We start from the raw sequence: 13,113 nt of genomic DNA on the forward strand, positions 1-13,113 counted from the left end.
TCGGCAGTGAAAGCCTGGAATCCTAACCACTAGGCCACCAGGTAACTCGGCAGGGAGCTGCTATTAAAAACATCATGGGGCTTCCCTGGTGGCGCAGTGGTTGAGAGTCCGCCTGCCGATGCAGGGGACACAGGTTCGTGCCCCGGTCCAGGAAGATCCCACATGCCGCAGAGCAGCTAGGCCTGTGAGCCATGGCCACTGAGCCTGCGCGTCCAGAGCCTGTGCTCCGCAACGGGAGAGGCCACAACAGTGAGAGGCCGCGTACCGCAAAAAAAAAAAACATCATGATACATCCCTTCAGTGGAATACTCTGGAGCCAAGAAAAACGAATGGGGAAGCTCTTTAGAGCCTGATGCGGAACCAATTCCCAGCTATAACTATTGGGTGAACAAAGCATCTTCAAGAACTGCAAAAAGGGAACTCCCTGGTGGTTCAGTGGTTAGGACTCTGTGCCTCCAATGCAGGGAGCATGGGTTCAGTCCCTGGTTGGGGAACTCCCACAAGCTGTGCGGTGTGCCCGAAAAAAAAAAAGAACTGCAAAGATGAAATTCTCCCAAGAGTGTATAAAAGAAAAGTGGGGGCTGGGGGGGAAACGTACAATCTGCTGTATTTGCTTGTATCAAATGAGCCTGAGGGCTTCCCTGGTGGCGCAGTGGTTGAGAGTCTGCCTGCCGATGCAGGGGACACGGGTTCATGCCCCGGTCCGGGAAGATCCCACATGCCGTGGAGCGGCTGGGCCCGTAAGCCATGGCCACCGAGCCTGCGCGTCCAGAGCCTGTGCTCCGCAACGGGAGAGGCCACAACAGTGAGAGGCCCTCGTACCGCACAAAAAAAAAAAAAAAAAAAAAATGAGCCTGAGTGTCTGGGTCAGAGGCAGCAGGAAGAGTTGAGTTTTCACCATACACCCTTTTGAAATTTGAACCTTGTGCATGTGTGAGTTATTCAAAAGCAAGATGTTAACATTTTAAATGCTAATTAAAAATTAGGTATTTTAAATATATCAAATAGGTTAAATCCTCCCCTTTCCTGAATGAACTGTACCACTGGGTACCTAACGGTAAGAAGAGGAAGTGCCTTATTATAGAAGAATTCCAGTTAATACGTGAAGAAGTGACAGAATGAGACAATCATGATTCTGCAGCCTCTGACGAATGTCTGGACCTTGGCATTGAGCGCCAAGGGCTGCTAACGCAGACAGAGGCTCCTGATGGCAGAGTACACACGGCGCTTATGAAGAAGTCTTGTCAAAACAAAACACAGCAAAACACAACAACCCGAACCTGAATCTGATCAAGCCTTAAATCCAACATCCAATTTACAGGGCACAACCCTGTTAAAGGTGTTAAAGGACACCACAGAATCCAGACTGTGGGAATCTCTAAGGACGACTGTCCCGGTTTCCTGAACAAATAAAAGAGACTTAGAAGACAAATCAACCAATCACACTTTGTGAACATCTGTGGATCCTGATTCAAAGAATTTTAAAGACAAAAAGTGAAGAAACACCATCAGTGACACTGATGAGTCAACTGGAAATTTGGATACTGAGAGAATAGTAGATGATCTCAACAAAAGATCATCGCTCAAACAAATGTTTAAGGCACAAAAGGAAACAAATTGGTCGGCCTGCCTCTAGGCTCTCCCCTCTGCAGCCTCACCTGCCCAAAGACCAAGCAGGACCAAGTCCCCTGTGGCAGGAGGCCTTTGAGGCTCCTTTCCAACCTGACCTCCTTTCACTTGCCTTTTGCTTCAACCCCACTGGCTGCCATTTTCTGGCACCTCCAAGCCTTTGCTTCTGCTGCTCTGCCTGGGGCGCCCTCAGCTCTGCCAGTTAAAACCCCGCCCATCCCTTGGGGTCAGAGCAAATTCCACCTCCTCAATGAAGCATTCTTCTGACCTCTCCACCCCTCCCAGTTTTCTGAGCATCCAGGACATCCTTTCTGTTCCACTTTCACGTCTCTGACCACTCACTTCCTCAGTCTAGAGGTTGCAAGTTCCTTTTTTTAAAAATTTAATTTAATTTAATTTTTGGCCACACCACACGGCTTGTGGGATCTTAGTTCCCCGACCAGGGATTGAACCCCAGCCCTTGGCAGTGAAAGTGTGGAGTCCTAACCACTGGACCGCCAGGGAATTCCCTAGAGGTTGCGAGGTCCTTGTTAGCAGAAGCTGAATATCATAGTAGATTAAAAGCAGGAACTGCAAATCCTGATTCAGCCACTTACTTACTGCTGTGTGACCTTGGGAAGGTCACTCTACCTCTCTGAGCCTCAGTGTCCTCATCTGTAAAATGGGGATCATTCCAGTTCCTACCTCATAGGGACACTGTGGATATGAGACGAAATAAAATGTACAAAGAGCCTAGCTCAGAGCAAACACCTAGTAAACGTTTACTATTTACTGGTAATGACTAGGAAACAGTAAATTTAGTAAATACCAAATAGTATTTAGTATTTAGCCTTAGTCATTTGGTCATAAATAGCCAATTTAGCAAGTACATTAAGTAAATACTAAGTGACCGCCATGATCTTGGTAAGAGTTAATTATTACTAGTTGCCTCTGCATCTCCGTAGGGCCCGGCACACGATAGGTGTTTTGGGTCGGACCGAAGTTCAACTGAGTTGAGTTGAATTCAGTGTGCAAAGCAGGGTTGTCTCCCGGCTGCTGCAGCGTCTCCCCGAGCCGCCCCTCCGCCGGCCAGGCCTCCTCACCTCTCGGTGGACATCTTCACCTCGCTGAGCAGCCGTCGGGCCCCCACAGCCTGCCTCCACAGGAGAAGCAGGCGGCTGTGCTCCTGGCTGAAGTAGGCGTTGAAAGACTGGAGGGCAGAGGGGCCGAGTGAGGGGCTGGAGCGGGGGCCGGCCCACTTCCTGCCCCAGCTCTGACCACCCCGGAGGCTCCCAGGGGGCCGGCTCTGGGCCCGCAGACAGGGCTGTGCCGGAGCTGTACGGTCACCAGCTCAAGCCTCCCGCTGGCTCGGGGAGCTGGATTTCAAAGCCTCCACGGACTGCAAGCAGCAGTGAGGGAGGGCAGAAAGCGCTGGGGACCGAGGTTTGCATCCCAGCTGCCAGCCAGCTGCATGACTGGGCAGCTATCCAACCTCTCTTTAGAAGGAGGATGATGACACTTTCCACATATGGTTACCATGAGGAACAGAGGAGAAATCGCCTGCCTGGCACTGGCACTGGCACGTGGTATGTGCTAATCAAGGCTATTATTATGACAACCATTTACCTCTACTAAAGGGCTCACCTGACCAGCAGGGCCCTCCCTCCCCCTCCCCCTCCCTCCCCCTCCCCCGCCCCCCGCCCCCATAGGCTGTTCCCCTCGGGTCAGCTCCCCGGTGCCCACCTCTCCCTCGCGCCTCCACGCTGCCTCCCGCTGCTCCAGCTCCTGGCGGCTGCGTGTCCAGTCACTGGTCACCTTGCGTATGTCCTCACTCAGAGCCTGGTTGGCCGAGTTCGCCTGGTCCAGCTGCTCTCGGAGCATAGAGTTCACCTGGGCCAGGCTGGCGCTTCTGGGTGGGGGAAAAGGGACCAGTGGGTGCGTGGCCAGAGAGGACAGCCCTGCCAGCCACGTGCTATCCCCCGCTGTGTCCCACCTCTGCTGTTCCTCCTCCAGGCGGATGAGGGCGCTCTCTAGGTCATGGCTGTGCTCTGTGGCCTAGGTGGGAGAAGCGGGGGCATTAGGCTGGGCAACGTGGAGGGAAGCGTCTGCCCTGCCACAGCCCAGCACCCACCCTCAGCCGCTGCTGCCCCAGCTCCGCAGCTCTCTCCAGCAGCTGCTGCTCCAGCTCCGAGGTCTTCTTCTTGTACTGGAGGATCTGGGGATGGGTGGAGAGTGGCCGGTCAGCCCCAGGGGGCATGGGGGCCGGGCCAAGTGAGCGCAAGGGTGGGCAGGAGCAGGAGTGGGTGGCCCTGACCTTGGCCTGCAGCCGCTGCACGAGCTGGGCCTGCCGCTGCTGGCCCTCCTGGTAGGCCTGCAGCTTGCGCCGGTAGGAGGCCTGCTCCTCCTGCAGCTGCCTCCGCAGCTCCACGCTCTGCCGTGCCAGCCCCCTGGGCTCCTGTGTTTCCAGCTCCCCAGACTCCAGCCGCACAGCCTGCTCCAGCTGCAGGGAAGGGCCCTGGGTGAGAGTCCTGGGCCCCCCAGGAAGGCAGTCACAGGCCTCTGCAGGGGGCGCCAGGCTGGACCCGGACCCACAATGCCTTGCAGGCACATGTGGGCAATACCATGATGCAATGCACGTGTGCACGGGTAATGCAGCCGTGCATGGACACACAGACTGGGCAAGCGCGGATACACAGACTGGGTGTGCATGGACACATGCAGGTGGGCCCACAAACGTGTGCATGCAAAGCACAAAGATGCACCTGGGATAAACCTTAAAGGCCCTGGGTACACCGTGAGCCTCTCCTCCAAGACACCCAACCCCCTGTGGTGGATAATTATTGGATTCATGCCCCTGTCTCCCCACCCCCACCCTAAGTGAGCTCAGAAAAGCCTGGATTTTGCTCCCCATTGTATTTTAGAACAGTGGCAGTAGCAATGTTAATGAATTAACAGCATGAGCACACGTGAATACATTCACAGGCATCAATACACGTATGCATATCTGAGCTTAGAGACATGCACGCACATAACACACAGAGGCCACCTAAAACACCCCGAAGGTGACACAGATGAACTCACCCCGCCCCCACTCCCCACATACACAGCACTCAGGTTTGTAAGAGGTGCGCACATGGGTTCTCATATAAGGTGTGGTTTATTAACGCCCTCTCAGCCCAGCCTAGCCTTGGGCTCCCTCCTCTCCCTGGACTCAGGGAAGCCTCTGCGGTCGCCGCCCTTCCCCTACCCACAGGCAGCTTGCAGCCCCTTCATCATCAGACCCTGGGGGCAGAGGCAGGATGCCTGCCGGCTCTGACTGCCTCGCTAGCCTGGAACCCCCTAACACCCTTAGGTACCCGCTGGTCCCAGGGGGCCCCTCAGCCTCCTCCAGCTGTTTGGAAGGGAGGAGGGAGGAGGCCGCTGAGGACAAGCAAGACCAACAGAGGAGCGACAGCGCCCAGGGAGAACCAACAGCACGAGAGCCCAGCCCAGTGCCTGGCCTGCAAAAGCCCGGGCAGGGTATTCACACGCCCACCCACACTGGGTCCCAGGGAAGCCAATGGCAAGGGCAGCTACTCTCACCCACGCTAGTAGCGGGGGCCAGGCCAGGTCAGCCCTCCAGGCCTGTGTTAAGCGGTGTGGCAGGAGAGACCCAGTGAGCCACCAAGCTGAGAGGCATCTCCAGCCCCACCCCTGTTGCAGCAAACATAGAAATGGAGTTTTCCCTCCCCTGAGAACAAGGAGAACAAAGGGAACAGTGAACAGGCTAGCGAAGAAACACAACCTGGCCTGAAAGAGTTAATCACTCCTCGATTTACTTTAACTGTCACTAATTTGTAGTAGCTTTACAAAGCTAACCTCACTCCCTGACACTATGTAATTTACGTTCAGCACCTATCACGCCTCGCTCTTCGAGTTACATCCCCTGCCTCTCAATCCCTAACCTTACTTTGTCCCGGCACTTACATTCCATAACAAATCACCCCCTATAGTTTTTGCATTTCAGAAACAAGGTCGCCGGCTGATAAACCAGAGGCAAACGAACGAGGCAAACGGACACCATTACCAGACCGCCGGACCCCAATTACTGGGCAACCTGACGCCAGCTATGACTGTTTCGAAATAATGCAAAGGAAAGGAAGAATGCAAGACCTTCACTACTCTGATCCTTATCACATACCCCGGACTGCGAGCCCCACATATAAAATCTTCCCTGATTCCCAAGGAGGGGGGCACCGTTCTTGAGGCGCTAGCCTGCTGTGTCTTGCCTTCGGCCTGGCAGAAAAATAAAGCCATCTCTCTCTTCCTCCAAAATCCCTGTCTCCGTATTTCTGTTCGGCCTCGGTGCACAGGGAAGCCGATATTCGGCCAAACCACGCCCACCCCCGGGGACAGCGCTGGGCAGGGTGACTGTGCCCACGGAGGCTGCTTGGGGCTTCAGCTTATGTGGGTGGGGATCCGGTCTGAGGGTGGAGGAGAAGGCAATGTGCAGGGGGTCTCCACCTGGAGGGTGTGCTGCAGGCCCGTGGCCAGCATCTGCGCGAAGTCCACCTAAGTCAGGTGATGGGCAGAGCATCGCATCTGCGTGCAGTGACGGTGGCACCGAGATGCCGTGAGTGTGTTGTGCATGGATGCGGGCGCTTCCTTGGGGGTGGGGGGGTGCGTCTTGTCGTCTGTCTCCATGTGGGACCCTGTGTGTCTCTGGGTCTGGGCCTTCACAGGGACCGGGTGAGGTGGCGGCTGCAGTCCCAGGTCTACGTTGTGCTGCGGGCGATGGGTCGTCTTCATGTGCACCCGTGTGTCCATGTGTCTGTATGACGGTGTGCACAGTCACAAGTGGGCGGACCTGGGGAGCGAAGCTGGGCTCTGCACGCGTCTGTGCACTTGTGTGTACCTTTGTCTGGCTGTAGGTGTCCAGGAGCTGTGAGACAATGTTGTGTTGTCTGCGGTGTGGGTATGCCGGATATACCACGGTGTGTGACTGTGCGTGTGGGTGGGACTGTGCGGTGTCTGGGCAGCTTCTGTGAATCTGAGTGTCTCCCCGAGGTGGGTTTGTGTTGGTGTGCGGGGAGGGTCTGATTGTGGCTTGTGTTGTGTGCCTTTTGCACATCTGTGTGAACCAGCTGCTGCCTGCTTCGTGGCTTTAGAGGGCTTCCTGCAGCCGCCAGGCGCTCCACCGCTTCTCCAGCGCTCACCGCCAGACCCAAGCCACTCCTGGCCACACCCCACCCCTTTCCACAAACTTTGCTGCTCACCAAGCAGCCTTTCAATTTTACTTGTAATTCAAGAGAGAAGGAGGCTGCTACCAAGCCAGGGATGAAAGAAGTTTACTGTCTCCCCTAGCAACCGCTGCCCCAGTCCCCGACATTCCGGTCCAGGTTGCCACGGACACTGGGGGTGGGGGGGCAGGGGGCCTGGCCTGTGGAGCCGACTCCCTCCTTCCCATCCCAGCTGCCTCGCCCAGCACCTGCTCGTCAGGGACAGGAAGAAGCGGGGGCCTCCACTGGGACCCTGAGGTTCTCCCTCTGACCTGGGAGGTAGCCACTAGGAGCCCCTGCCTCAGTTTCCCTACATGTAGTCAATAGGACAGAGATCCTGACCTCACCTCCACTCCCCTTTCCCAGGGATGCTGTGGGGTTTAAGGGGTCGGAACAACCTCACTGACTGGCCCCCTAAGCCAGCGCACGTGCAGCAGTTATAGGGCAGCCTGTCACCTGCAGCCCGGGGACAAGGGGGCAGCAGGGAGTGACCGTGCCACAGGAGCACAGAGTCCCGGACCAGGGGTCTCAGCCCAGCTCCACCACCGACCTTGGGCCTGTCATGTCCCCTCCCTGGGCCTGTTTCCCCATCTCTAATGAGGTGATCTCCAGGCTCTGAGGTTCCCTGTGGACCCACCCCCAGGAAAGGCCTCAAGGTCACTGTCATGCAGCCCCTGCCTCCAGGGGGCCACATCTCAGACAGAGGACAGTCTCCTGCCAGGCTCGCTCTACATGCTATTCAGGGGCCTCTCCAGCCACACAAGGAAACTTTCTAGACCAAAGCAGCTCCCCCAACCGGCCCAGCCCCACAGCTGTGCCCTAGAAGCAAAGGGACCCGCTACCCCACCTCTTCTTCCCTCCCCATGCCAGCCTAAGGGGCAGTGATAGCCTCACTGTCAGTCAGAAGTTGGCATTTAAAAGAGGCAGCCAGGGTTTCACTGGTGGCACAGTGGTTGAGAGGCCGCCTGCCGATGCAGGGGACACAGGTTCGTGCCCCGGTCCGGGAAGATCCCACGTGCCGCGGAGCGGCTGGGCCCGTGAGCCATGGCCGCTGAGCCTGCGTGTCCGGATCCTGTGCTCCGCAACGGGGAGAGGCCACAACAGTGAGAGGCCCGCGTACCGCAAAAAAAAATAATAATAATAAAAAATAAAAGAGGCAGCCAAAAATAAATAAATAAAAGTAAAAGAGGCAGCCCCCAGGGGCCTGACACTGTGCCAGGGGCCAAAAGATGACCAGCCTAAACTAGGAGGGGGCTGTCTCAGGGCCCACCACCAACAATACAGACTCCGCCCAGCCCACCTGCCACGCCTCCTGCAAACCTTGGGAAAACTAGCTCTGCACAGTCCCCAGTGCCGGCCACCATCCTGCTCTTCTGCAGGTCCCAACACATCAGGGGCTTGTCCAGGCAGGCGGATGTCAGGACACAGGCACATCCCACAACGACACAGAGGAACACAGATCCCTCTTCCCATCACGGGTATACAAGCCCCTGTGTAGACAGGCCCGGCTCCGGGGTCTAGCCATCCCTAGCTCTGCTAGTCCCACACAGGGGACCCTGGGCCAGCTTCAATCTTCCGTTTGTAACATCAGGGGTCACGTCTGAGGCCCTTCCAGCTTTCCCAGGGCCAGGTGCCCCCTGGAACTCCCAGGCCGGTTGCCTCTTCCCATACCCAGGAAACAAAACTGTAACCCAGAGCCCTCAGCTGTGTGACCCTCAAGCAGGGTGCTTTCCCTCTCTGAGCCTTGGTTATCTCCTCTGTTAAGCGAGCATCATAATGGTCCCGACCTTGGTGCATTAAATGTAAAGCACCCAGCTCATGCTTGGCACAGAGTAGGCACTCAGTAACCAGCAGCTACTATAACGAGTGTTATTACCACCCACACATCTCCCATCCGCACACACACTCCCTCCCTCATGCAACTCTCTCACCAACTTTCAGCCACCATCAACTCCCCAGGGTCATTTCCCACGAGCCTGGAGGCCTAAAGGAGAAAATGCACTAAGAACCACCTGTACTCCACTCACACCGACCTCCTGCCCAGGCCCTGCAGCACAGGTCCCGGGGGATGTGAATCCTGCCTGGACTTGCAGGCAGGCCCGGCTTCTCCTTCCTTCCTTCCTTTGCTGGGCCTCACCCCCACGGGGAGCAGGGCAGGTCTGTGGCTGCCTGTGCCTACCCCGGCCTGTTGGGTGGACCCCAAGGCTCAGGTAACCGGGGGCACAGGAAGATGCCCAGAGACTCAAGGGGTGGCAGGGGCCTCTAGGGGTCTTGTTCTCCGTGCCCCACCCCCCAAGCAGGCTCGGGACAGCCAGGAATGAAATACCCCAGTTTCCAGGCACTTCATCCCCTCGTCTCATGGATTCCTCACAGCTCCACGTCACATTACTGTCCCCGCTACGGAAAGCAGGCTCGCAGCGCGGGGTGATTTGCTCGAGGCCGCTCAAGTGGGCAGAGCCACAATCTGAATGGAGGCGGCCTGACTCCAGGGCCCACATTCTGCCCAGGAAGCGGGCCTGCCCTGGCTGTCTCCCCACCCCTGCGGCAGGGGAGCCCCTAGCCCAGCTCTCAGCCCCCCGCAGCACCCACCCTCTCACTGACCGCGTTGTACTTGATGGCCAGCTCATCGCGCTCAGCCCGGCTCTGGGCCAGCAGGTCCTCCACGCGGGACAGCTCCTGCTGCAGAAGCTGGCTCTCCTCCTTCAGTGACAGCATGGATGCCATCTCGGTGGCCGGCAGCAGGGCTGGAGAGGGACAGCCGGCACACAATTAGCTTCCACCTGCATCCTGAGGAACCGCCTCCCCCTGCAGGTGCCCTACTCATCCCTGGAGGCAGGAAGATGGACCAGGTCCCCACGAGGAGCTGTAGCTGAGGGGGCCCTTCCCAGACTCTCTCGACCCAAATATGAGGTGTGGGTGCTGCCCTCCAGGGGGAGCAGGGGTCCATCAGCCTTCCTGTCCGGGTGGGGAATGGACACTGCCACCCCTTATACTTCTACAAAGCCCTGAGCTAAGCTGAGCTGCCCTCCCCCTCTAATCTTGGGTTCATCCAGCTCACTCCTTCCCTGGGAGAGAATGTGGTGTTTGGGGTTTAAGTCTTTGCAGCAGGCTGCCTGCAAGCAAGGAGGGGATGCTCAGCTCTGCCTTCCAGCAGCATCACATGGAGAACAAGTCTGGGAAAATTACACCTCTGAGCCTCTATTTCCTCATCTGTAAAATGGGACCCTCCATCACAGGCTTGTGCCTGCCTCACAGTGATTATTCAAGAAATGGAAGCTGCACTCGTTATTGTCATTATGACTGTCGAGGAGGGGGAGTGAGAAGAGGTGAGATGCAGGCAGTGTCTGTGAAGGGGAGTGGTACCTGGGCTCTCAGGCTGGGAGAAGTCGCGGGTGACAATCTCCCTGATGCGGGCAGGCAGGCAGGTGGGCTGGGAATCCTGGGCCGGGTCCTGCACGTTCAGGCCCTTCTCCTGGCCCGACCCCAGGATGCTGCTCTCCAGTGTCTGCAGGGAAAGAAGGAGGGTCTGCGGGGAACCTGGGACCTTGGGCTCCCTGGTGTGGGTGGGAGAGAAACAAAGTCCTGCCGCACCAAACAAAGATGTGGGTGCCCAGGAGACCCTCGGGAAACCCCCAAATGGAAGGAAGCCTGGGAGTTAGAATCGCAAAAAGCCCAATGGGAGGATACTCTGTGTGCCCCCTGCCCCGGGAAGGAGGCCCCCTCGGGGGCCAGAGAAGCAAACCAAAGCCCACGGCCCACTCACAGACCTCCCAGGGCAGCACAGAGCGTTGGGGGCTCCAATCCAGCTCCCACCCTAGATGGGTGATGACCCCACTGCTCCAGCACAGGTCACCTCAACCCTAAAATCTGGAAGTAGGGACTTCCCTTCACTCGAGGGGCACTGGATAAGGGAGTCACGGAGTTGAGACCTGAGCACCCTTCTACCACCAGTCTGGCCGGGAGCTGCAAGCTGGGGTCCCTGCGCACCCCGCCACCACACCTCTCCCACCCCTGGACCCCTAAGATGTGCCCACGCCTCCCACTCCTGCTAGGCCCACACTCCCCTGCCCTGGACAGGGTGGGCACAGCCCCCAGGACCCACCTGGATAACCGCCTCCAGTGCCAGCTGGGCCTCCAACGACCCCTCCAGTCCCAAGTTCATGGGGTGGAGGCCGTGGGCACCCCTCTCCAGGCCCTGCGCCAGGGCCCTGGAGACCAACACAGCCCGCCCACCCCACAGCCAGGCTGCTGTGCTGAGCGCTGGGCAGATTAGGCTTAAATCCGGCGGCGCCCCCACGTGATCAGGGAGGTGGGCGGGGCTGAGGGGGGAGGGGAGGGGAAAAGAGAGGGTGGGCGGGAAGCTGGGCAGCAGGGAACAGGAGGAGGAAGGACGAAAAGGGGGAGGAGAGGAGAGAGGGGAGGAGGTTGGGGAGAAAGGGAAGGAGTGGAAAGAAGAGGGAAAGGATGGAGAGGAGGGGGAAGGGAAAGGGGGAAGGGACCTGGAGGTGAAGACCCCCCCCACTACACACACACACACACACACACACACACAGGCACGCACACACACTCTACCCTCTCCGGAAAGCACACACACACACACACACACACAGGCACACACACTCTACCCTCTCCAAGCGCAGGGGGTGGGGTCAGCATACAGGAGGCGGAAAAGGCCAGTCTTCAAGACTGTCTTTACTGACCCAGAAAAGGGGTCACAGGGTTTGCTAAGAATGTCTTTATAGGGTGCTGGGATGACGTTTTCCCACATCAGGTGCAGGCTGTGGAATTGCCCAGTCCAGGCAAGGAGCTGAATCCCCCTTCTCCAACTCCCAGCCCCACCCCCGCACTAGCTGTGTGCCCCAGGGAAAGCAACTTTGCCTATCTGAGCCTCCGTGTTGCAAGATGCGAATATTGGCACCCATCCCATGGAGTCACCTGGGGGCATAGAGAGCTTACAACTGGGCACCGGGCTCAGAGTGAGCATGTGATCAATACTGATTTCATTCATCTGAAGATCTGAAATGTACAGTCCCTGTACCCCGGACCCTGGGGCTCAGCGGTCCACCCACTGCCTGCCATTGTTCCTTCCCTAAGGCAAGGAGGCTGTGCGGTGTAGTGGTTAGGCTGTCAGCTCTGAAATCAGGGTCAGATATGGGGTCGCATCGGAGCCCCAGCTCTGCCACTTGTTGGCAGTATGACCTTGGACAAGTTACCTCTCTGAGCCTCAGTTTCCTCATCTCTAAAATGAAACTGATAGCACCTACCACACAGAGTCACTGTGAAGATGAAATGGTTGAACAGTGTAAGGGGTTTGCACCACAGCTGGCACGTGGTGAGCAGGGAGTAAACGGCGGCTGCTCTTCCCATTGTCATTAGCACCATGTGTCTGGGCTCCTGCTACCTCTTGGCCCACGGCCTCAGGGTGCCCTCTGCTCTAATGCCGTGTCCCATAGGAGGCACATTCATGTTATCTCATTAAATCCTCACCTCAACCCATTTCCAGATGAGAAAACCGGGACACAGAAAGGTTGGGGCTCCTACCTATACAAAGTGGCACACTGCTGCAGGGAAGTGGGAAGCCCTAAGTTCTTTCCACTTAAGCCAGGCAGCCTCCCAATAAGTGCCTCAAGGGCAAGACCGGGGCATTTGCACTTCAACGCTCTACCAACCGTGTCTAAGTCAGACCCAGGAATGCAGCAGGTGCTGCATAAACGTACATCAGTCCAAGCAGAGCCTGGAACCCTCACCCGCAACTAGGGAATCTGCTCTGGAAATGGAAAACCAGGAAACAGGGTACACTGGGCCAAAATAATAAGTGCCTCCACATTGCCATGGCAACCAAGGCCAGATTTAGGCAAAACTAAACGCAGCCAGAGGCAGGAAGCCGTCACTACAAAACCCTGGGACTCCATTTTCCCACCTCCAGACAGCCTCCAGAAAGCCCCTGTACAGGCTGCACACCCATAACCAGAGCAGGGGGAAGCCACAGGCACCCGCAGGCCAGGCTCTCCAGACCTGCTTGCCCAGCTTGGCAGAGAGGGCGCCCCAGATGTGCTTGGTGAACTGAACTGACTTATTCTGTGCCCTTCCCCAGCCAGTGCCCTAGGGGATGGGGGAAGGGAGCAGGATACCAGAACCCTTTGCGCTGAGTGATTCCAGCCCTTGGCTCTGTCCACAAAGTTCTCCCCCTCTGGTCCTTCTGGGTTCTATTATAAAGCCCAAGAAACCGTATCTAAACCCTGCGTGT

At 57.2% G+C, this 13,113-nt stretch overlaps 1 protein-coding gene across 1 annotated transcript in view; it reads right to left on the minus strand.

The window, feature by feature from the left end:
• CROCC (ciliary rootlet coiled-coil, rootletin) overlaps positions 1 to 11,028 on the minus strand; it is a gene marked incomplete at its 5' end in the record, with an annotated part of 43,315 nt that extends 32,287 nt beyond the window's left edge. The window contains 8 exons of the mRNA XM_082865690.1: positions 2,712 to 2,818; positions 3,352 to 3,517; positions 3,602 to 3,663; positions 3,740 to 3,823; positions 3,923 to 4,108; positions 9,456 to 9,610; positions 10,230 to 10,371; positions 10,969 to 11,028. Coding sequence (XP_082721816.1) covers positions 2,712 to 2,818; positions 3,352 to 3,517; positions 3,602 to 3,663; positions 3,740 to 3,823; positions 3,923 to 4,108; positions 9,456 to 9,610; positions 10,230 to 10,371; positions 10,969 to 11,028 — 962 coding nt within the window. The remainder of the gene's footprint in view (positions 1 to 2,711; positions 2,819 to 3,351; positions 3,518 to 3,601; positions 3,664 to 3,739; positions 3,824 to 3,922; positions 4,109 to 9,455; positions 9,611 to 10,229; positions 10,372 to 10,968) is intronic.
• Between the last annotated feature and the right edge of the window lie 2,085 nt (positions 11,029 to 13,113).

Source organism: Leucopleurus acutus, assembly GCF_964270905.1.
Source record: "Leucopleurus acutus genome assembly, chromosome: 2".
Taxonomy (NCBI): domain Eukaryota; kingdom Metazoa; phylum Chordata; class Mammalia; order Artiodactyla; family Delphinidae; genus Leucopleurus; species Leucopleurus acutus.